This window comes from Eulemur rufifrons, chromosome 19, assembly GCF_041146395.1.
Source record: "Eulemur rufifrons isolate Redbay chromosome 19, OSU_ERuf_1, whole genome shotgun sequence".
Lineage (NCBI taxonomy): Eukaryota > Metazoa > Chordata > Mammalia > Primates > Lemuridae > Eulemur > Eulemur rufifrons.
In genome coordinates this window covers 7,224,378-7,248,347 of record NC_091001.1, presented here as the reverse complement: position 1 = coordinate 7,248,347, position 23,970 = coordinate 7,224,378, and the positions used below count along the sequence as shown (strand labels likewise).

Sequence of the window (23,970 nt, the reverse complement as noted above, 5' to 3'; positions counted from 1 at the left end):
ATCATGATGTATAATTCTTTTTGTATATTGCTGAATTTTATTTGCTAGTGTTCTGTTAAGGATTTTTGTATCTGTACTCGTGAAGGATATTAGTCTGTAGTTTTCTTTTTTCATACTGCCTTTGTCTGGTTTTGGTATCAGGATAATACTAATGTCATAAAGTGAATTGGAAGTATTTTCTCTAATTTCTGGGAGAGATTTTATAGGATTAGTGTTAATTTTTCTTAAAAACATTTGTTAGAATTCTCCATTGAGGCCATTTGGCCCTAGAAGTTTCTTTTTGGGGAGTTTTAAAATTATGAATTAAATTTAATTAAAAATTATAATGCTTTTATCTGTTTCTTAGTTGTGGTAGTTTGTGGTTTTTGAGAAAGTAATCTCTTTCACATAAGTTGTCAAACTTGTGTGTATACAGTTGTTCATAGGTCTGTTTTCATTCCTGTCAGGTAATTTGTGTCTTCTCTCTTTTTTCTTTGTAATTTTTGCTAGAGGTTTGTCAATTTTATTGATCATTTCAGTGAACCAGCAATTTGTTTCATTGATTTTTTTTCTCTGTTTTTCTCTTTCAAATTTAATTGTTATTTGCTATTATCTTTATTATTTTCTTTCTTTTGCTAACTTTGGGTTTATTTTGCTCTTCTATTTCTAGGCTCTTGTGGTCAGGGCTTAGATTATTGATTTGAGACTTTTCCTTTTTTCTAACGTATGCATTTAGTGCTAAAAATTTCTCTGTTATCACTACTTTAGCTGTGTCCTGCACATTTTCATATGGTGTATTTTCATTTGCATTCAGTTCAATGTAATTTTAAATTTTTCTTTGAGACTTCATCTTTGATCCATGGATTATTTAGAACTATATTGCTTGGAGATTTTCCTGTTATTGATTTCTAGTTTGATTCCTTTATGGTTGGAGAAAATATTCTGTACAATTTCAGTTCTTTTAAATTCGTTGAGGTTTGTTTTATAGCCTAGGATATGGTCTATCTTGGTAAATGTTCAGTGGATACTTGAAAAGAATGTATATTCTGCTGTTGTTGGGTGGAGTCTTCCATAAATGTTGATTAGATACTCAATTGTTGGTGTTTTTGGTTTTATTTATTTTTTTTTTAGACAGAATCTCGCTCTATTGCCTGGGCTAGAGTGTCATGTTGTCAGCCTAGCTCACAGCAACCTCAAACTCCTGGGCTCAAGCCATTCTCCTGCCTCAGCCTCCCAAGTAGCTAGGACTATAGGCACATGCCACCACACCCAGCTAATTTCTTTCTATTTTTAGTAGAGATGGGGTGTCGCTCTTGCTCAGGCTGGTCTTGAACTCCTGACCAGCAATCCTCCCACCTCGACCTCCCAGAGTGCTAGGATTACAGGTGTGAGCCACCGCGCCCACCTGTTTTGGGGTTCTTTCTCCTTTCTGATTTTCTGTCTAGTTCTATCAATTGTTGATAGAGTAATGTTGAAGTCTCCAGCTATAATTGAGAATTTGTCTATTTCTCTTTTCAGCTTTGTGAATTTTTGTTTCACCTATTCTGTAGCTCTGTTGTTTAGTGCATACATTTAGCGTTGCTATGTCTTCTTGGTGGACTGATCCTTTATCATTATATTATGTTCTTCTTTGTCTCTGATAATTTTCTTTGCTCTGAATTCTACTTATATCTGATATTAATATATAAGCATGTAATTTTATTTAATTATAATTAATTTAAATTTAAATAGGCACATGTGGCTGGTGGCTGCCATATTGGCAGTGCAGTTCTGGAAGGTGGAGAGAGCTATGACACAGATTTAATAAAAAGGTAAATTTTATAGTATGTTAGAAGGTGATAAGGGTGATGAAGGTTAGCAGAAAAGGGGAGATTGGGGTACAAGAAGTGGGGTATGTGATTTTCAGCTGGATAGTCAAAGAAATCATTGTATGTTATACTTCAACAAAGATTTGAAGAAGTGAGGGAGTTAGCAATGCACATATCTTGGGGAAAAGTATATCAAGGGCTAGCAGGGAGGTAGACCATTGTAAGAACTTTAGCTTTTACTCTGAATGATGTGGCGAACCACTTGAGGGTTTAGAGCAGACCCTGATTCAATCTGACTTAGGTTGTATACAGATTGTTCTGGCTGCTATGTTGAGAATAGACTGTAGGGGGCATGAGTGCAAGCAGGGAAAGCCGTTAGGAGACAGGAATACAGGTGAAAGATGATGGTAGTCATACCCAATGGTTAAAGCACATTTTGGTAAAAATTAGACATTTAGTTTTGGATTTGTTAAATTAGAAATGTTTATTTAGACCCATTTAAGCAGAGAAAACAAGTAGACTGTCTATAATTCTGCTCTGGATATGAGTCCCTGCTCTTGTGGAGCTTACACTTTATCTGAGTATGGGTAGTAAATAAAATAAATCAATAAAACATATGTTATGTTAGGAGAGAATAAGTCCTATGGAGAAAATTCAAGTAGGAAAGAGGGATTAATGGTGTTGGGGGACCGAGTTCCTGTGAAGGTAACATTTGAGTAATGATAAGAAGGTGGTGAGGAAGTAAATCTTATAGATACCTGTGAGAAAAACAGTTCAGGTAGAGGGAACCAAGAAATAAAGGTTCCCAGAGGAGTGCATGGCTGGTGTGTTTGAAGCAGAGGGAGGAGGCTGAGTGTGGCTAAAGTGGTAGAAGTTAGGGAAAGAAGGTTAGGGGCAACCGTGTGGAGGTAACAAGTGTCCAAGTTATGGGCCATTTTAAGGTCTCTGGCTTTTATCCTGAGTGAGGTGGGAAGCTAATGGATAGTGTAGCAGAAGAGAGTCATGATCCAGCCTACGGTTTAATTGAGTCACTCTGGCTCTGTGCTTAACTAGACTGAAGGCGCAAGGGTGGCAGCAGGGCAATTGGAAGGGAGACTGTCACAGTAACTCAGGCAAGAGGCTGTGGCAGCTAACTAATTCTAGGATGGTAGCAGTGGAGGTGGTGAGGGATGATCATGTTCTGAATACATTTTGGGGGTTACACTGACAAAATTGGCTTATCAGTTAGATGTGGGATGAGAGTAGTCAAGGATCATTACAAGATTTTTGGCCTGAGAAATTGGAAGGATGGAGTTGCATTAACTGAGATGGAAAAGACTAGAAGAGCAGGTTTGAAGGGGCGGATCAGGAGCTCAGTTTTGGACATGTTAAATTTATGATGCCTATTAGATATACGAGTGGAGGTGTTCAGTAGGCATTCTGGTTATATTTATGAATACTGCCTTATGCTTTTCAAAAATGAAACAATGATATTAAAACAGTGTACTCACTGTTCTGAAATATATTATGTTTTATTAATATCTTAATTTTTGACATGTTCAATACTGGCAAAAGCTGAATATTTTGGAGAGAGAGAAATGGACTACTTTTTGGTTTTGCTGCCAGAGTGGATGGTACCTTCTTAGAGTTAAATAAAGATGTCATTCCGATTTTAGAAGTGGAAATATATAGTCTGAGTGTTTTTAATTGCTTTCTATTTTAGGTCCTTTTACAGCGGGATTGTGCAAGATATTTAACCCTGTTTTCTTTGAATTATGACTTAAATATCAAACATCTTAAATAAGAAAAGGGAAACATTTTAGTTTTGGAAGTCAGAATGCCAAGGAGAAAGAAAAATCTTGGGGGAAATCCTTTTCGGAAGACTGCAAACTCTAAGGAAGTTGTCGTATCCAGTGTTGCTAGTCATGAGGAGCCAACTGCCACTCTTCCTTCCATGGGTGAGACAAAAGTTGATCAGGAAGAACTCTTCACCAGTATCTCAGAGATGTTTTCTGATCTGGATCCTGATGTAGTGTATTTGATGCTTTCTGAATGTGATTTCAAAGGTGAGAAAAAGTTTAGTTTGAACCTTTGCATCTTATAAGAAGACATTATGTACTATGCCGTGACCAATAGTAACCTAGAAAAATGACTGTCTTGTTTCTATTTTATTCTTCATTTATTAAGCATCTGCTGTGGGCAAGTTATTAAGTTTGGTATTATGAGGGATATGAAGAATAAAGCATAGTTTCTGCTCTTAAGAAATGTATAGTTCTAGATGTACGATATATGTATAGATAATCATATTCTATGTTTTATCTCTTTTTATCTTCCCTCTTGAACTATTGACACTAGGCACTATTGACATTTTGGGCTGCATAAATCTTTGTTGTGAGTGGCTCTCCTGTGCACTATAGGGTGCTTGTCAGCATCCCTGACCTGTACCACCCACTAAATGCAAGTGGCACCCCACTTCCTCAGTTGTGACAATCAGAAATGTCTCCATATACTGTCATTTGTCCCCTGGGAGGCAAAATTGTACATGGTTGAGAACCACTGTTCAGAATGTAAGCTCCATAAAGACAGAGGTTTTAAAAACTGTTTTGTTTTACTGCTATATATCCAACCCATAAAATAGCATATGACCCATATTGGGAGCTTAGTAAATATTTATGAAGTGACTAGGTAATTATAATTATGAAAATAAGAGCTGCTTAAGAGTTGAGGCTAATAGAGTAATGTGGTTTCAAAACATTGGCTTTGGAGTTAAGAAACCTGGATTGGATTTCTAGCCCTGCCACTAACCTCTCTGAGTCTCATTTTTCTAATCTGTTAATGAGAAAAATAATAGTATGTCCTGTAGGACTTTTTTTGGTGAGGATTGAGTTTTGTTTTGTTTTTCGTTTTTGGTAAAATCATCAGTATTATTTATATTAATAACTTGTAATAAATCATTTAGAAGTATGTTTGTAGACAGAAGGGAATCTATGTAAGTTGGCTGAATGAGTAAATTAAATGTTGATGGCCCGGTATTGTTATTGGCCATGATTAGTATGAGATAAAATTATTCTAGATTTGGGAAGTTTTGATAATGCGTGTTAAACTTCCATTTCAGTCATTGTGTGGCCTGTGATGTGAGCATACCTTATTTAGCCTGTTCTGTATGCAGAGAACCAGGTTTTAGGAGTGCACATGATGCTCAGAAATGATAGTATGTAGAATTTTATAAGTGGCTTCGACATTTATTTCCTCATTTTGATGTCTTTAAAATTTATTTGTTGCCCATACACTTAACATAGCAATGGGGAATGACAAGAAAACTATATTGCCCTGTACCCTAACAAAAAACTTATTTCTGTCTTCCAGAATCTTCTGTAGACTTTGTTCGTAAACACTTGATATTTGAATAGTTTAAATAATAGCATTGATGAAATTGTGTATTCTGCTTTTTTAATTTAACATAAGCATTTTTTCAGTGTTGCTGAAATCTGTATTTATTTTTAATAGTTTTCTACTCCACTATGTTGTTGTGCTTTCTTTAATTATATCTAAGTTTTTCATGAATAATTAATATTGCAGAGAACACCTTGGTAAAAATAGCTTTTTCCTTCTTTTGGGTTTTTTTTCTTAGTCTCAAAGCTTTATTTTCTTGCGTCACAGGGTAAGAACAGCTTTCGGCTCTTGGAACTGTACTGCTGAATTGCCTACAAATGAGGGGTGCCATTTGTAATGCCACCGGCACTGTATAACTGTAGTGGTGTTGCCATAGCCTTTTCAGCATTGTGCCATAGTATTTTAAGATTTTAGTGGGAATATGGGAATAAAATTGTACCTTTTATTAATTTGTGTTTTTTTAATATAGAGGAATGTTGAACATTTATGTACACAATTTTTCATTAATTCTTATATTCTTGTGTAAATTGTTCATTCAGTTTTTTGTTGTTTTCATATCATGGTTTTAATTTTTCCCAATAATTGTGTAAAGACTTTTCTTTTTGTGTGGTATCTCTGTATCTTGATCTTTTACTCATTTTTACTTAATGCTGTTTTTCATCACATACATGTGATTTTTTTTTAGTTGATCTTTTCTTTCTGGTTTTACTATCATGTAGATTTTTTTCATAGAAATACTTATAATTTGCCGCCGCCTTTTTTTTTTTTTTTCCCCATTTTTAGGGCTTCTAGCCTATGTAGTATTGCTATGATCTCCTGATTGATCTCTCTGCCAGGCTTGCCCCCTCCAATCCCTCTTTGTTTTTCTTCTTAAGGGAACATTAATTGGGTGCTTACTAGGTGCCAGTCCTTGTGCACAGCACTTTTTCATGGATTATATCATTTAATCCTCACAACAACCTATGAGGTAGGTACTTTTATTATCCCCATATTACAAATGAGAAAATCGAGATTGAGGGAAGTTAACTGACTTGTTCAAGGTGTCATAGCCAGCGGTAGACATTTAAATGCTGGTGTTCTGACTCCAGACCAGAGCTGTTACCCACTTTACTGTGCTGTTTCCTGATTTATCTTCCTTAAAGCAAGATAAAACACAAAAGAAACCCCCCGCCCCAAGTTCAAATGCTTAAAAATCCTAATGACTTCCTATTTGTGTTATAACAGAAAGAGCTCAGCACTGGAGTCAGACACATCAGTCCTGGCTCTGTCACTTATTATCTATGTGACTTGGGCCAAGCTAATGTACTTTTTGAACTTTATGTTCTTTATCTATTTGCTAGGAATAACATACCTCATAGTATTATTTGAAGATTCAGTGAGGTGATATATATAAAGCTTCTAGCTCAAATGCTGTGACTGGTAGTTTTCCTCAAGTTCCCTTAGAAAATAAGATTAATATTTCTTAGCATGAAATACAGGCCCCTTCCCAGTTCCACCCAGTCTCCCTCTCCAGTTTGATTTCCTTCACTTATCTACCACTGTGTGCCCATACTCCAACCAACTTTTCTTAACTCCTTAAACAAGCTTTGCATTTTCAAGCCTGGGTTTACCTTTCCCCCTCTTGTGTCTGGTATATTACTCTTTAATCTTCAAGTCCAGTTCACATACCACCTTATGCAAAATCTTTTCTTAGTCCCCTATATACTTCCTGGCATTTGTACATTATCAGAAGTACACATCATTTAATCTACATGATATAATGTAATTATCTTTAATCTCCTCTATTAGACTGCAAAATCCTTTGAGTGTAGCAAGGATTGTTTTATTTTTTTACAAAGTATTTCTGATATACAGAACATGCTCATAAGTATTTTTTGTATTAAATGAAATTCATAACATGGGCCATATAAATAAATTAGATTTACTAAGAGAATACATAAAATACTACTTAAAAATACATACAGTAGGTAAGTATTTGTTGAATAAATCAACTGGCTTGAGGACCTTTATAAATACATACGATTACAGATATTTATACATTTACTCAATAAATTCAGCAAAAAGTATTTACTTGATAGTTTATTACTATTTGTCTGAAAGGACAATGCATGGCTCTCTCATTCAAACTTCACTAATGCAGACTTTGGTATATTAGTAAAATATTAATTTTGGGAAAAACGAATGTTATAATTTTATTTTGTGTTCAATGCAAAAATCCAGTATGATTTTTAGCTGGATTTTAATACAATTTTTTTCTCTCTCTGTATTTTTGTTGTTGTTCTTGTTGTTCTTGTTATTGTACAGTTGAAAATGCTATGGATTGTCTATTAGAGTTATCTGCCACTGATGCCAAGGTAGAAGAATCGTCTTCACAAAGCTTCATTGCTTCTGAGAACCAAGTAAGTGCAGCAGAAAGTGAAATAATGGAAAAGTGTCCTCCTGAAGAAGAGAGTGAAGATTCAAAAATGGATTCATTTTTGGATATGCAGCTAACTGAAGACTTGGATTCCTTAATACAGAATGCTTTTGAGAAATTAAACTCTTCTCCTGATGACCAAGTCTACTCATTTTTGCCTTTGCAAGATGTTAATAGTTTTAAGGACCCGAGTGAGTTTATAAATTCTGATTCAAGTACTATGATTCCCATTCTTTCTACACACAGTATGAATTTGAGCAGTGAAAATTTAGACAATTCTGCCTCCACATTAAGTTCAACCCCCTTACCTTCACATTCGGTTTTGAATGAGTCCAAACATTTTATAAAGGATAACACATTGGCATTGGAAGGTAAATACCCAGAAGATCCTCTTCTCAGTAGTTCTTTAAATCCAGCAAATGACTCTATTGTGGGTTGTAGCAATCTCCATCAAAAACAGAAAGAACTTTTAGAATCTGAGTGTGCTGAGGCTCAGTTCCCTCAAGCTTCTGTACATCTAGATGCCAGCGAACCTCAGGCGCCTTTAAGCCTTCCAGGGCTTGATTTACCAGGTACAGGTGGCGATCAGAAATCTACTTCTGTCTCTGATGTGTTTGTACCTTCTGAAGGGTTCAGTTTTAAGCCACACAAGCATCCTGAACTGCCACCGAAGGGGAAAGATGTGAGTTACTGCCCGGTACTCACCCCCCTCCCTTTGCTGCTGCCGCCTCCCCCTCCGCCCTTGTGGAACCCAGTGATTCCCGCTTTGGACCTCTTCCAAGGAAACCGTGGCTTTGTAGCTCCCGTTGTGACCACAGCTGCACACTGGAGACCCGTCAACTATTCGTTTCCACCCTCAGTTATTTCTCACACTTCCTCAACAAAGGTATGGAGGAACAAAGAAGGAACAAGTGCTTATCAAGTACAAGAAACTCCGGTTTCTCAGGTTGTAAGAAAGAAGACAACATCTTATGTTGGACTAGTTCTTGTTCTTCTCAGAGGCCTTCCCGGATCAGGAAAATCTTTTCTGGCAAGGTATGAGGTTTAATTGAGTTTTAAAAAAAGATTATAATGCCTGAATCTGAACAGGTAGTGTGAATATGCACAATGCTTTGCTTAGTAGAGATCTTTAATAACCTCTAGAATGTTCTCTTTTTACTAAATTTTTCTGACTTTGTGTTCTCTAGAAGTTTTTTTGGTTTGTTTTTTAGAGACAGGGTCTCTCACTGTCACCTAGGCTGGAGTGCAGTGGCCTCGTGCAAGAATTTTTGTCTTTTTGGTTTTAAACTGTTTTGTTAAAACAGTGCCTGGCACTTAATGGATGCTCTGGAAATGGACTTTACATCTTCAGAAAAGGATAATTAACCATTTGTTAATCTTCAAACCTTTATATAGTTAAGGATAAAAGTCTTCATAATGTTAAAAAAAGTTTCTGAATAATAATTTACATAAAGCAAAATAGACCTGCCTTAGGTCAGTTTTTTGGGAGCTAAACTTTTGCTCAGAGGATTTCCGATATGATTTGTTTGAATATTATAATATTCTTAATCTTTTAAATGATACTACTTGAATTGTTTATTTGGATTATGACTTTGAAAATTAGGAGAGCGAATTTAGAAGAAAAATTAATGAAAATAATTCCATTTGTCATTCACAGGACTTTGCAAGAGGATAATCCAAGTGGAGTCATTCTCAGTACTGATGATTATTTTTACATAAATGGACAGTATCAGTTTGATGTAAAGTACTTAGGAGAAGCACATGAATGGAATCAGAATCGTGGTAAGACTAAACATCAGAATCTGGGTAATATTAAGAATAATACAGGCTGGGCACAATGGCTCATTCCTATAATCCTAGCACTCTGGAAGGCTGAGGGGGGAGAATCCCTGGAGCTCAGGAGTTTGAGACCAACCTGAGCAAGAGCAAGACTTGGTCTCTACAAAAAATAGAAAAAATAGCTGAGCATGGTGGCATGCACCTGTAGTCCCAGCTACATGAGAGGCTTGAATCCAGGAGTTTGAGGTTGCAGTGAGCTATGATGATGACATGGCATTCTAACTGGGGCAACAGAGCAAGACTCTGTCTCAAAAAAGAAAAAAAGAGTAACATAAAGAAAAAACTCACTTAATATATTTGTATTCTGGGAGACATATAACTTAAAGAAATTTGTAATCACTTTAATTCTATAATTCTATATAATATACATAAAATTATAACCATAATTAACATTAATTCTCATATTACATAATAAGAGGTAAAAGAGGTGGTCTTACAGTGTTGTTACGAGGATTAAAAGAATTAATTTTTATAAGGTACTTGGAATATTGTATGGCTTTTTTTTTTTTTTTTTGAGACAGAGTCTCACTCTGTTGCCTTGGCTACAGTGCCGTAGCTTCAGCCTAGCTCACAGCAACCTCAAACTCCTGGGCTTAAGCAATCCTCCTACCTCAGCCTCCCGAGTAGCTGGGACTACAGGCATGCACCACCATGCCCGGCTAATTTTTTCTATATATATTTTAATTGTCCGGATAATTTCTTTCTATTTTTAGTAGAGATGGGGTCTCGCTGTTGCTCAAGCTGGTCTTGAACTCCTGACCTTGAGCAATCCTCCTGCCTCGGCCTCCCAGAGTGCTAGGATTACAGGCATGAGCCACCGCGCCCGGCCTGTATGGCATTTTTAAGTTTTATCTAATCAATGAGGATCTTGTCAGAAATAAATCTAGTTTTCTACTTAGGTCTCAGAATAGCTGAAAGAAGTTACAGTTGTCTGCTATGCTCTGGTTCCTGTTTCCTAAAATGCAATTTGCATTGTTAACCATTGATTTTCCCTAGATTGGTTTAATTTTTATAGAGGATATTATGAGAATAAAATGGCTCTCTTCAAACTGAATCTGCAGGAGATCATAGGTAAAACCTTAGTTTCCTTATTAGTACAGCTATCTGTTCACTGAAGATGGTTTTCTTGTTAAATGTTTAATTATTTGCATAATTTGAATTTTGTATGAAGAATTTTTGTTAAGATACACTGACCATATTTTACTTAGCCTTTCTTCTTTTACTGTGAAGGCGGTTCTTGAGTTTGTCATCTTTAGACACTGGTTTTTTTTTTTTTTTTAAGTTAAAAAAATTTTTCAATTTAAAAACTGTTTCTTTGATGCTAGATGGGCGATATGCTGATGCTGTAGCAGGGTTTGAGGGAGGTGCAGCCACGTGAGTGTGAGCACCCGGTCGTGATGCTTGTGAACTGTGAAAGGATTTTCAGACATTGTTAAATTTTTATATGTTATAGTTCTTTCTGGAACTAAAAATTAAAGTGAGAACTTAGAACTATGAAAATAATACTAACACAACTAAAAACAAAGGAGGCAGTATGACGTGATGATGAAGATCAACCTTGAATTCACTGGTTCCTAGCTGTGATCTTGGGCAAGTTATCTATAGTCTGCAAGGCCCAGGGTCTTTGTCTATCAAAGGGGGTAATAGTACTTAGCTCCCAGGATTGTTGAAAAGGTTAAATGAAAATGAAAAGTGCTTAGCACTTGTTCAGCATGCCCTTATAACAGCTATAAGCATGGCAATAATAATAATATATTAATAGCTTAGCACTTGTTCAGCATGCCCTTATAACAGCTATAAGCATGGCAATAATAATAATATATTAATAGGCAGAACTCTCTTTAAAACCACTTTATTGAGATATAATTCACCCATTTATTTATTTATTTATTTATGTGATGGGGTCTCACTATGTTGCCCAGGCTGGAGTGTGGTCACAGCCTTCAACGCCTAGGCTCAAGCAACCCTCCCACCTCAGCCTCCTGAGCAGCTGGGACTACAGGCATGCGCCACCATGCCCTGCTGAGTTCACCCGTTTAAATTATGCAATTTAGGCAGGGAATGGTGGCTCATGCCTGTAATCCTAGCACTTTGGGAGGCTGAGGCAGGAGGATTACTTCAGCTCAGGAGTTTGAGAACTTTGAGAGTTTTAGCTAGGCTGATGCCATGGCACTCTAGCCCGGGTGACAGAGTGAGATTGTCTCAACAAAAAAAAAAAAAAAAATGCAGTTTAGAATTTAATATTCAGTTATGTTTTCATCACCACAGTCAATTTTAGAACCTTTTTATCACCTTGAAAAAATTCTGTTCCCATTAGCAGTCTCCAATGCTTTTTGTTTCTGTAGGTTTGCCTATTCTAACGTTTTTTTGTTTTTTGTTTTTTGTTTTTTTTTGAGACAGGATCTCGTTCAGTTGCTTGGGATAGAGTGCAGTGGCCTCATCATAGCTCACTGCAACTTTACACTCCTGGGTTCAAGCGATCCTCATGTCTTGGCCTCCCAAGTAGCTGGGACTATAGGTGCACACCACCATGCCCAGCTAATTTTTCTATTTTTTGTATAGACAGGGTCTTGCTCTTGCTCAAACTAGTCTCGAACTCCTGAGCTCAAGTAATCCTCCTGCTTTGGCCTCCCAAAGTGTGAGCCACTGCACCAGGCCAGTTCTGGTTATTTTAATAGAAATGGAATCATACAATATGTGGTCTTTTGTGATTGGCTTCTTTCACTTAGCATAATGTTTTCAAGGTTCATCCATGTTGCAGCATGTATTAGTACTTCATTTCTCTTTATGGCTGAATAATATTTCATTGTATGTTCATTGAATGGATATACCACATTTTATTAACCCATTCATCAGTTGATGGACATACGGGTTTTTTCCACTTTTTGGCTATTGTGAACAATGCTGCTATAAAAGTATATGTCTGTGTTTAACCTTTTTAGGAACTACGAAGGTGTTTTCCAAAGCAATTGCACCATTTTATGTTCCCACTAATAGTTTATGAGAGTTTCAGCTTTTCCACATTTTCACCAACACTTGTTATTGTCTGTCTTTTTGACTACACCTATTTTGGTGGGTGTGAAGTGGTAGCTCATTGTGGTTTTGATTACATTTCTCTGATGGTTAACGATGTTGAACATCTTATTGTGTGCTTATTGGCCATTTTTATATCTTCTTTAGAGAAATGTCTGTTCGTATACTTTGCCTATTTTTAAATTGGGTTATCTTTTCATTATTGAGTTTTTTAGAGACTGGGTAGAACTTAAAACTTGAAGATAAATTTTTTGTAAAACTTTGTTGTGATACATCCTTAATTTCCAGAATGGTCTAATTCCTTGACAGGGGGATGGGGAGGTAATTTTATAAGAAAATCCCTTGTACAACAGTATAATGTTTTCTTTATTTCAAATCATTACATTGTGTGTGTGTATATTTGTCCATTTATGTTTTTTGTTTGTTTTCAAACTCTATTTTGGAATAATTTTAGATTTCTGGAAAAGTTGCAAAGATAGCATAGGGAGCTTGTGTATACTGTTCACCCATTTTCCCCTCATGTTAACATCTTATGAACTGTGGTACATTTGTCAAAACTGAGAAATTGGTGCATTATTATTAACTAAACTCCAGACTTTATTTGAATTTTAGTTTTTCAACTAAAGTACTTTCTGTTCCAAAATCTAAACCATGATATCCTTTTGCTTTTAGCATGATATAATTTTCTCTGATTATCGTGTAACTTTAGTATTTATTATTGTTCAACATTTACCCATACTTTAATGTTTTTTTCCATACTTTAATTTTTTATGTCCTTAAAAGTGATAGTTAGAAGTTGAGTATTGAGTAAAATTAATACATGTCGGTGATTTCCAAATTATGAAAACAAGATCAGATACAAAAAAACCAAGATAGCCAGGTATGTACCTATAGTCCCAGTTACTTGGGTGGCTGAGGCAGGAGGATCACTTGAGCCCAGAAGTCTGATTCCAGCCTGGGCAACACAGCGAGACCCCATTTCTATTAAAATAAAATAAAAGAAAAAAAAACGATGATTCTTAATATGGTTATTAAAAGTTATTTGTTGTTTTCTGTTGTGTTTTTCAGCAAGAGAAGCATTTGAGAAGAAGATATCTCCTATAATAATAGATAATACAAATCTACAGGCATGGGAAATGAAGCCATATGTTGCTTTGGTTTGTACCATAAGTTATAAGTTTAGAGTAGTGGGTTTGAAATTATTGGAGGATGTTATTTATTTACACAAGTGAATCTCAAGCACTTGAGAATCTCAGAATCTTGGATTGTCTATAACTGAGCTTTCTTTGGTCTTTAGTAAGATGAGAAAAATAGGACAGTACAGCTGAGTTTTTCCATAAAGCTAGATTTGTTCAGTTTTTAAATTCTGAAATTCAATTTTTTCCTATTACAACTCATGGGGCCGAGTTTTAAATTTAAATCAAGTTTTAAATTCTGAGATTTTTTTGGGGGGATGTTTTTAATGAAAAAGTAGTGGTATTATAATTTTATGTTTTTTTGGTGTGTGTGTATATATATGTAATATATATATTTTCTGATTCCTCTTGGCAGCATCAATATTTGGTAGTCCTTTGTTATTCTCCAAATTTCTTTTTAAATTTTGCTATTCTCAGAAATTCAAAATTCTGTAAACTCAACTATTTTCTCTGAATTTGCCAGATTCCTTTTCATATCTAGTGCTTCCCCCTTTACCTGGAATATACCTACTCCTCTATGTTTACTTGTTCTTTTTTGCCCAGCTTTGATGTCACTGCTTTCAAGAAGTTAGCCATCATTAACTTATTAAAAAGCTGAATTAGGTACTCAGTTATCCTTGGGTAGGAGAGAAGGGAGTGCACAAGTGTAGGGGTTGGCTCTTAGATTATAGCGAAATTAGAGCTTTGAAAAATATAACGAGATATTATTTAAAATAGTTTTAAAATTATAAAAGGCATGCATGTATATGATAAACATTCAAAGAATGCCAAAAGTTCTAGTCCCTAGAGGTAGATGCTTTTTTTCTTTTAAGAGGTAGATGCTTTTAATAGTATTTTTGAGAATCCAGAAATTTTCTATGTGTGTACCAATGTGTAAATAATCCTTTTTACTTAAGTGAAAATTCCTTATCTTAACAATTTGTTTTAAGGACATTTTCTCATTAGCATATATAGAATTAAAAAAAATTACTGTATAATATTATCATCTTATGATTTTTTACCTTCACCTATTCAGCCAGTTCTATATTAATAGTCACTGAGTTATTTGTATTCTTTTGCTTACAAATAATGGTGAACTGGATATCCGGGCATATATGTGTATTTTTCCACTCTTACATAAGTATTTATCAGTAGCATAAATTTCTGGAAGTTAATTGCTGGGTCAAAGAGTATTTTGTATATTTTTCCAGCTTAACATATCCATATAGATTAGGTAATCTTTTAGGTTCTTTCACTTTTAACATGCTATGAGTTTGCTGTCTCACCCTCTGGATGCTTAAAAAAAAAAAACACGCTGTAAGTTTGGAAACAAATTTAATTTCATGGAAATAATTATTTTAAAATGTTTTTGTCTCTTTTGTATGTAGTCTCAAAAACATAAATATAAAGTCCTTTTCCGGGAACCGGACACATGGTGGAAGTTCAAACCAAAGGAACTTGCAAGGTAAAACTTGGAGGCTATCTAACAAGCTTTTTATTTCATGACAATTATAGAAAGTCATCTAGATTTTTTTCCCCTTGTAAATGATGAATGAATTGGTTAGACTGCAACTTTGCCACTTAAAAATTGATAACAAATTTTGTATTGCTTATGGGTCTTTTTTTTTTTTTTTTTTAAGAGACAGGGTCTCTCTCTCTCACCCAGTCTGGAGTGCCATTGCCCCATCATAGCTCACTGTAACTTTGAATTCCTAAACTCAAGTGATCCTCCAGTCCAGCCTCATGGGTAGCTGGGACTACAAGTGTACAGCACCGTGACTGGTTAATTTTTTAATTTTTTATAAAGATGAGGTCTTGCTGTGTTGCCCAGGCTGGTGTCGAACTCTTGGGCTCAAGCAATCCTGTTACCTTGGGCTCCCAAAGTGGTGGCATTACAGGAGTGAGCCTCTGTGCCTGGCCTCAATTGTCTTATATGCTCAGTACTTTATTACCTTTAATAACATGTTAATATCTGAAACTAGAACAGATGCCAGGATTTGGCCCACCTGGCCCACCTGTACTGGGAGGGGCAAATTATTGTTATCTGCCTAGTGACTTACAATACTGGAAGGTAGTAAGGAGTTAGAGATAGAAAAAACAGCAGATAACTAGCTGTCTAGGTATTTCAGTCTCCCCCTACTTCCCTTCAAAGCTGTACTTTTTTCTTTATTTGGTTGCTTGACTTGAGTAAAAGTGTTACTAGGGCATGGACATACAATGTGTTTTGCTTTGTGCTCTGTGTTTCCTTAGAGATAGCCCTAACTTAATTTTGATCAAGCTATTTTTTCTTGGTAGTTTTAACTAATTTCAATACTAACTAAAGGACAACCTAATTTTAGTATATTCACAATGTTGTGTGATCATCACCACTGTCTAATTCCAGAATGTTTCCATCCCTTCATAAAGAAACCACATATCTGCTAGCAGTTACTGCCTCTTCTCCCTCCTCTTGGCAACCACTGATCTGTTTTCTGTATCTATGGATTTTCATATTGTGAACATTGCATATAAGTGGAACATATAATTTATGGTCTTTTGTGTCTGGCATCTTTTCACTTAATGTTTTTAAAGTTCATCCATGTTATAGCATGTATCACTACTTAATCTCTTTTTTTTTTCCTTTTGATACATTAGTGGATTGAATTTTCTAATATTCCTTTTAGGATTTTTGCATCTGTATAAATGAGTGAATTGACCTACAGTTTTCTCTTCCTTGATCTGCCTTGCCTGACTTTGGTATCATAGTTTCAGGTTCATAAAATTGGGAAGTATCTCCTCTTTTTCTCTTTTCTAAGTTTATCTAAGTTTGAATGTTTATTAGAATTTATGTATAAAATTCTCTGAGAATGAATGTTCAGTTGGAATTTTTCCATTACACCAAAGTTTGTAAGTTTATTAAGACTTTATTAAAACAGTTATAATAGTCTCTGATTGTTTACATCTCTGCTGTGTTAGCAGTTAAGTTCCCCTTTTTAATCTTAATATGTTCACATTGTCTTCCCTCTTTTTTCCTTGATTATTCTCACCAGAGATCAGATTTTTTTTATTAGCCTTTTCCAAGAAACAACTCTTGGCCTGAGTGATCTCCGTTGTAAGTTTGTTTTATGTTTAATTCATTCCTGCTTCTTTTTAACTCTTTGCTGTTTAAAAAAATCTGTTTTTCTTTGTTTGTTCTGTCATTTTTTAAAATTCTTTACTTTTGAAGATGTAGGTCACTTTCTAATATGAGCATTTGATCTAAAATTTCCCTATGTAGTACTCCAGCTGCTCCCAGAATTTTAATATTGAATACTTTCTTTTTGTTGTTACTTAGTTATTTTCTAATTTGCATTATTATTAATTTATTCTTTGACTCTTGGGTTAATTTAGAACTGTAGTTTTCAATTTCTGAACAGGTGAATGTTTTATATTTTTTTTAATACTTTGGTTTTTAACTTAACTGCAGTGGGTCAAATTATGTAGTTTGTTTTTATGAGAATTCTACTAATTCTCTGATATTTTTAAAGACATTTTATGGCCTAGTTAATTGTCAGTTTTTTATAAATGTTTCATATTTGCTTTATAAGAATGTATATCCATATATCATATATCCTCAATATATCCATTTACTCCTGCTTATAAAATCTGTTGCTCATATCTCATGTTTGAGAGAGGAATGGTGAAATCTCTTTATTATGTTGAACATGTCAGTTTCTCCTTATAGTTATACCTATGTTTGCTGTATACATTCTGAGGGTATTTTTTTGAAGTACATACAAGCTTAAGATTTTTATATTACTCTAATTAATTGAACCTTTTAAGCTTTTCTAGTGATTTTCTTTTGCCTTTAATTTTTGTTGTAAAGTCTGATTTGTCTAATATTAATAGAATTGTACTAGTTTCCTTTTAGTTAGTACTTGAATGTTATTTCTTTTTTCATACTTTTACTTTCAATATTCTTATGTTTAGGTGTATCTCTTGTAACCACTATGGCTGGGTTGTAAGAAATCTACTCTGTCCCCTTTGGCTTTTAATTGATAAACTTAATTCTTTTATAGTTATCTTGTTTCTTACTGTCTCATTCTGTGCTTTCTATTTATATCACCTTTTCTGTGATTGTTCTCCTATTACAGATAATTCTATAGCTGGATTTTTTTTCCTGTCATGCCTTATTTTGGATTTTTTAAATTGATTGAATCCAAGTTTTCTTATTCAATTTTTTTCATCTCTACTAATTTGGAAACTGCATATACTGTTTTTGTTCTTTTAGTGGTTACCTTACAAGTTTTAACATGCAGACTTTAAAACTAAAGTTAAACCATTTTCTTAGCTTTCCTCCTTACAAATATAAGGACTTTAATACATTTTATCTCTGACACCTCCCTCCCAACTTACATGCTACCATTGTCCAGAATATACAGACAGTATTTGTTTTCACTTATTCATGTAGCTATTGCTTTCTGCTTCATTTTTTCTTATATCATAGACCTTTCATCTGGGAATTTCCTTCTGCCTGACATTCATCCTTGAGAATTTTCTTTACAATGAGGGCCTGTGTGGTATCAAACTCTTTTTTTATAGATCTGCAAATCCTTTTATAGCTCTCATTCTTGTAAGAGACTTTTGCTGGATACATATTCTAGAAAGACAGTTATTTTCTGTTGTTGAAGGTAACACTTACCTCTCTTTTGACTTTCGTTATTATTGTTAAACCAGCTGTCATTTTAATTGTTGATTTCTTTGTAGATGACTAGTCTTAAAACAATTTTTAAAATATTTGCAGTTGCTTTTAATATCTTTGTCTTTGGTGAATGACAATTTCAATACTATGTTTCTAGTTGTGGATTTTTTTTTTAAATCTTGTTTGGGATTTGTTGGGCTTCTGAAATCAGAGGTTTGGTGTTTTTCATCAGTTCTGGAAAATTCTTGGCATTTGCTTCTGTCCCATGCGTTCTCTTCTCTTTCTGGGACTTCGATTAGATGTATACTAGACCTTTTTGCTCTGTCCTCTATGTCTATGTCTCTTAACCTCTCTCTCATATTTTCTGTCTCTTTGCTTCTCTGTGATTTGAAGCCAGACAAGATTGAGGTAGGTAAATATGAAAGCCAGATTTGCCCTCGTGGCAAATGCTAATATTATCCCTGGGATCCAGGGATCCTGGGATCCACAAATCCTTGAATCTAACCCAAGATAGGAGAGTTGCAACTGAGATGTTTGCGTGAAGACAAGACCTTTGAGGGACTAATGTATACCATCTTATCTCCTGGCAGATGCAAATCTAGATGCTGTATAAATGAAAGCACCCCCAGTTTAAGGCCTAAGGATTCCCATATATTAAGTTCAACCAAATATGAGCTCATAAACAAAAACATAAGTAACCTACCACCGGGGAAAACACAAACAACAAGCTTCATATTTGGACATCCAGATACTTCAAATACTAGGAATTTTTTTCTTTGTTTGAACTTAAAATGTATTTAAAAGTATGTTTGCTTTAATTCACTTGGAATCTAGTTTTGCTGTGATAGCAGAGCCCATTGGGACATCTAGTCTGTCATACTGGCATAAGTGGAAACCTTTAGAATGGAAATTTTAAGAGACAGCATCTCACGTGTTGCCCAGCCTAGAGTGCAGTGACCATAGCTCATTGTAACCTTGAATTCTGTGCTCAAGCAGTCCTCCCAAGTAGCTGAGACTACAGCTGCATGCCACCACACCTGGCAAATTTTTAAAATTTTTTGTAGAGATGGGGTCTTGCTGTGTTGCCCAGGCTGGTCTTGAACTCCTGGCCTCAAGCAATTCTCTGGTCTCAAGTGATTCTCCTGCCTCGGCTTCCCAAAGGGCCAGGATTATAGGGATGAACCACTGATGGTTGTGCTTCACTTATGAGATTTTTTTGCAGACCTTGGAAACAACTTCTTTTAAAGTGATTGGGATCTATTACTTTTTCCAAATTGATAAGAGTGCTTGGAAAAGATTGTATGAAATGATTAATAAAATGATAATTTAAGAAATCTTTAATAAAATGAAAATTAGAATCAAAATATATTATATTCTGTCATAATAAGCTAGCTTTGATATTATTATGTATTAGAAATATATCATTATTTTTCTGAACATATCTTCCAATTTTTAAAAATTTAATTACCAATATTTCTTCAACTCTTTTCTCCCCTGGAATTTTCAGGCGTAACATTCATGGTGTAAGCAAAGAAAAAATAACAAGAATGTTGGAACACTATCAACGTTTTGTTTCAGTGCCGATAATCATGAGTAGTTCTTCGGTTCCAGAGAAAATGGAACGTGTTGAGTTGTGTGCATATTCTTGTGAGGATAAAAGTACTAGGTAGGTTAAAATGCCTTATTTACAAAATTCAGTTTGAGACATTTTAAAAAAGTATAATTCTAGAGCTTAGAAATCACTGCTGATTAAGTTTAGAAATCAGGTAGACTTTTTGTTATTTGTAAGGGTTTAGGTATATAGTCTTACCTGGAGTGGGATGTATATAGTGAGCAAGAGAAGTAAAAGTTCATATGAGAGATGACAGAGTTTTGTAATTCCATGATTATACTATGAATACTCCTGCCCTTTTATGTAATGTCCTCTGCTATTCCAATATTTCCCTTATCTTCTTGCTGTTGTTATTTTGTATCTACTCAATGTCACTTTTTATTTCCTTAGGTTTTAGTAAAGATAGCCTTTTAAGCTAATATTATAAAAATTAATTATTAATGGTATACTTAGTAATATACATCATAGCCTTCTAAAAGTTTACAATCTGAGGTAGCACTGCTTTTATTAAGCATTTAAGATGCTTAACAATTTAAGATGCTTAACATAAACAATTGAATGAATGAGTTAAGAAGAACCTAAATACAGGTATAGGTCTAAATCATCCATATTTTATGATGGTAAGGGATAGAGAGGCTATGTTAAAAAGGAATTGGGAGTGGAGAAGAGAAAATTTATAAATGCTTTTGTATTGGGAAGCAGTGTAGCGAAGTGATTAAGGGCATGGCCTCTTGAGCTGCATTTCCCAAGTTCAAATCCCAAACGTTTGTAATCTTTGACAAGTTACAAAATCTCTCTATACTTCAGCTCCTTATTTCTCAGATGGCAATAATGGCCCTCTGTTCATAAAGATCTCATAAGGATTGTGAATCAATACGTGTAAAGGACTTAGAATAGCATCTGGCACATACAAAACTCAATTAATGTTAGGTATGGTTTCGCCTGGGAAGCCTTCATGGGAGAGTTGGGACCCTCAGAGCTCCTGGAATAAGGAAAGAAAGGAAGATGAATTGACAAATTGAATAAGGAAAAATCACTGAAATTAAAAGTATAATGATTAGGCAAAAGTGTTCTGAGTCTGAAATTAACATTGAAGATGGTTTTAACAAATTTCATAAATGACACTTCAAATGAACTCTCTCTCCCCTTTCTCTAGTTGCTCTTAATCGTGCAAATCATGTTCCGTTGGCTTTGTGGTTTTGTGAGTGGAGCTTCCTCTGCAGCAAATGATAGATTGGTAGTACAGAGGCAGACCTAGTTTTATAAATGCAAAGCTTAGATAGGTCAGAAAGAATCCAGGAACAAATTTAGAGCCTTAACTTTAATATTTAATGCACAATAAAAACCTAAACTGAAATCTCATGTATACTATTTAATTGGAAAAAAGTTTGAGTGCTTCATATATGCCAGGCATCATGCTAGGTACTAGGTTTATAAGAAAGGAATGTGTTCAGAGTATATTAGGCAAAGCTCAAAATTAGCTTTTTTAATTTTAATGTATTTTATTTCTAGAATTTTCAGAATAAATGTAAGGTCACTGTCAGTTGAATGCTTCTTTAAATTAAATATAGTATTAATGACAGCATTAAGAGACTTCCTTATGATACTTTAAAAAACAATCTTACAGCCCAAGAGAAAGTGAAGATACCACCTCTGAAAAAGAAGAAAATGTTTTATCCTCATCGTTGAAGCACCTAGAGTTAATTGAAGAGAAGAGTCTTCAAGTGACCAAAGAAACTATGTTACCTGAGAATGTTACTTATCTCCCTGATGCAGATTTAAACAAAGGAAGAAAAGAAATAAATGGTATGAGGCAACACATTCAAAGTACCTTCATTCAGGAAGTTCCACACATGTATTTTTCTGACTCTGAAAGCAAAGTACAAGTGATGGACAAAAGTGAAGAAGAAGAAGTAGAAATGTCATCTGAAAAAGAGTGTGGTAAAACTGACCCAGATGGTTCTATAGAGAGAGTATCACCAAGTATTTGCTATGATGAAAATAATCAAGAAGACTGTGATCTTACAAATACTGTATCCCTTCAAAATGAAAAATCTTCACCTGGCGAAACATTAGAAGAAAGAGCACCAGGAAAGAAAAAAGCCTTTGGGAAACAAAAAAGTAAATCAACTTTGGAAAAGTTCCCAAGACATGAGCTATCAAATTTTGTTGGTGACTGGCCAGTTGATAAGACTATTGGTCAGAGGACAAAAAGGAACCGAAAAACTGAAAAAGCATCTGTACAAAGTGACAAAAGGTATAATTGCCCTCAGGCCTGCAAAGTATTAGATAATAGTGTAACTGTGAATATAGATTGTATCCAGAAACAAGGCTCTCCACATGAAAGTGTAGAGGATGGCAAGAAGTCACAGGGTGATGATATTTTGGAGCCACTCAGTAGCTATAAATGTGATCCTTACAAAAATACTGAAAAAAACTCATTCAACATAGTGGGTGATTGGCCTTCATCTGATTCTTTAGCTCAGAGGGAGCACAGATCAAGAATGGCAAAGACTGGTTTAAATGAACCCAGCCTAGAACTTGGAACAAATGACAATCCGAGTGAAATATCCTCATACACAGCACATGAGGTCTGTTGGGGCACAAGCCTTGAAAAACTAAGAACACTGGGTAGCTCCAGTCTAGAAAATTCTGAAATGCTACCCAGTGAAATGACCTGTGAGAGTCAGAGTTGTCTAAGTAAAAAGATTCCTGGGCAACACACATTGCCTCTTACCAATCGTGCACCAACTGTTCCTGGAGTAGCAGGACCACAAACTTTAGCTGAATTTCCAGAGGGAATGCTTAAAGCAGTCCCTGGCATAGAAATAGGCATGTGTACTCAGACTGAACCACAGGATTTTGCTCTCTTATGGAAAATAGAAAAGAATAAAATTAGTGTTTCAGATTCTATCAAAGTATTAACAGGAAGATTAGATGGATTTAAGCCGAAAGTTGTCAATATTAACACAAACTCAGATGTTCAAGAAACAATTCCATATAGGGTAATGTATGATAAAAGCACATATGTTGAAGAAAGTGAGCTTACCAGTGCTGATGAATCTGAAAATCTTAGCATTCTTTGTAAACTATTTGGATCTGTTTCATTAGAAGCCCTAAAAGACTTATATGAGAGGTGTAACAAAGATATTATTTGGGCCACAAGCCTTTTGTTGGATTCTGAAACTAAATTATGTGAAGATAGTGAATTTGAGAATTTCCAAAAATCTCATGATGAATCACAAATTGGGCCGTTTTCTCTGGGATTGAATTTGAAAGAAATTATTAGCCAAAGAGGAACTTTAGAGGATTCTAGTTCTTCTGTGCCAGAGTTTAGCCATGGAATTGGCATCAGTAACACTAATACACAGTCAACCTGTGATGCAGAAAGTGAAAACTCAGAGCAGGCAGAAATAAGAGCTATAACTCCTGAAAAACCTGATTTAATAACAAGTATATTTCCTAGTGCTGCTGTAGATCTAAAGAATGATAGTGAAACACTTCCTAACAGTCAGGCAGAACTTTTACATAGCATTAAGCAGACTTTTCCAGGTATTTCAAAAGCTACTACCCCTAAAGACGTGAGTGAAATGGAGAAAAATCTAGTAGTCACAGAGACTGGAGATGATATACATTCTTGTTTAAATTTGTCTATTTTAAACTCTGTGCCAAGCACTTCAAATCTTGAATTAAATGAAGAAATTTATTTTACGGACTCTATTGAAATAAAGAAAAATGAAAATCTTCCAAAGGATTATGTGAAATTTCCAAACACAGAAGAATTTATGAATGAAGATGAGCAGGAAATGGAGAAAATTCTAATGGCAGGGAGTAGTTTGTCAGCTGGAGTTAGTGAAGAAGATAAAACTGAGATATTGAATCCCACTCCAGTGATGACCAAATCTCTAACCATAGACTGTCTGGAATTGGCACTACCCCCTGAACTGGCTTTTCAACTCAATGAATTATTTGGCCCTGTTGGTATTGATTCAGGTAAGGAAAAAGTAAATTAGCTACATGGGTGCCTTTGTGTGAATAGACTATAGAGGATTCTATTTTGATTATAAAATTATTTC

General features: G+C 35.0%; 1 protein-coding gene and 1 non-coding gene across 2 annotated transcripts in view; one reads left to right on the top strand and one right to left on the bottom strand.

Moving 5' to 3' along the window:
* Window positions 1-1,736: 1,736 nt before the first annotated feature.
* The window catches only part of N4BP2 (NEDD4 binding protein 2), a 52,885-nt gene continuing 30,651 nt past the window's right edge, over window positions 1,737-23,970 (top strand). Inside the window, exons 1-8 of the mRNA XM_069494767.1 lie at window positions 1,737-1,790; window positions 3,490-3,832; window positions 7,464-8,610; window positions 9,233-9,357; window positions 13,516-13,604; window positions 15,011-15,087; window positions 19,790-19,948; window positions 21,522-23,887. Of these exons, the coding sequence (XP_069350868.1) occupies window positions 3,604-3,832; window positions 7,464-8,610; window positions 9,233-9,357; window positions 13,516-13,604; window positions 15,011-15,087; window positions 19,790-19,948; window positions 21,522-23,887 (4,192 nt within the window). The 5' untranslated portion in view covers window positions 1,737-1,790; window positions 3,490-3,603. The remainder of the gene's footprint in view (window positions 1,791-3,489; window positions 3,833-7,463; window positions 8,611-9,232; window positions 9,358-13,515; window positions 13,605-15,010; window positions 15,088-19,789; window positions 19,949-21,521; window positions 23,888-23,970) is intronic.
* LOC138400485 (small nucleolar RNA U13) lies at window positions 10,734-10,834 on the bottom strand. Its single transcript, XR_011236360.1, has one exon. It is a non-coding gene; the product is annotated as a small nucleolar RNA U13 (small nucleolar RNA).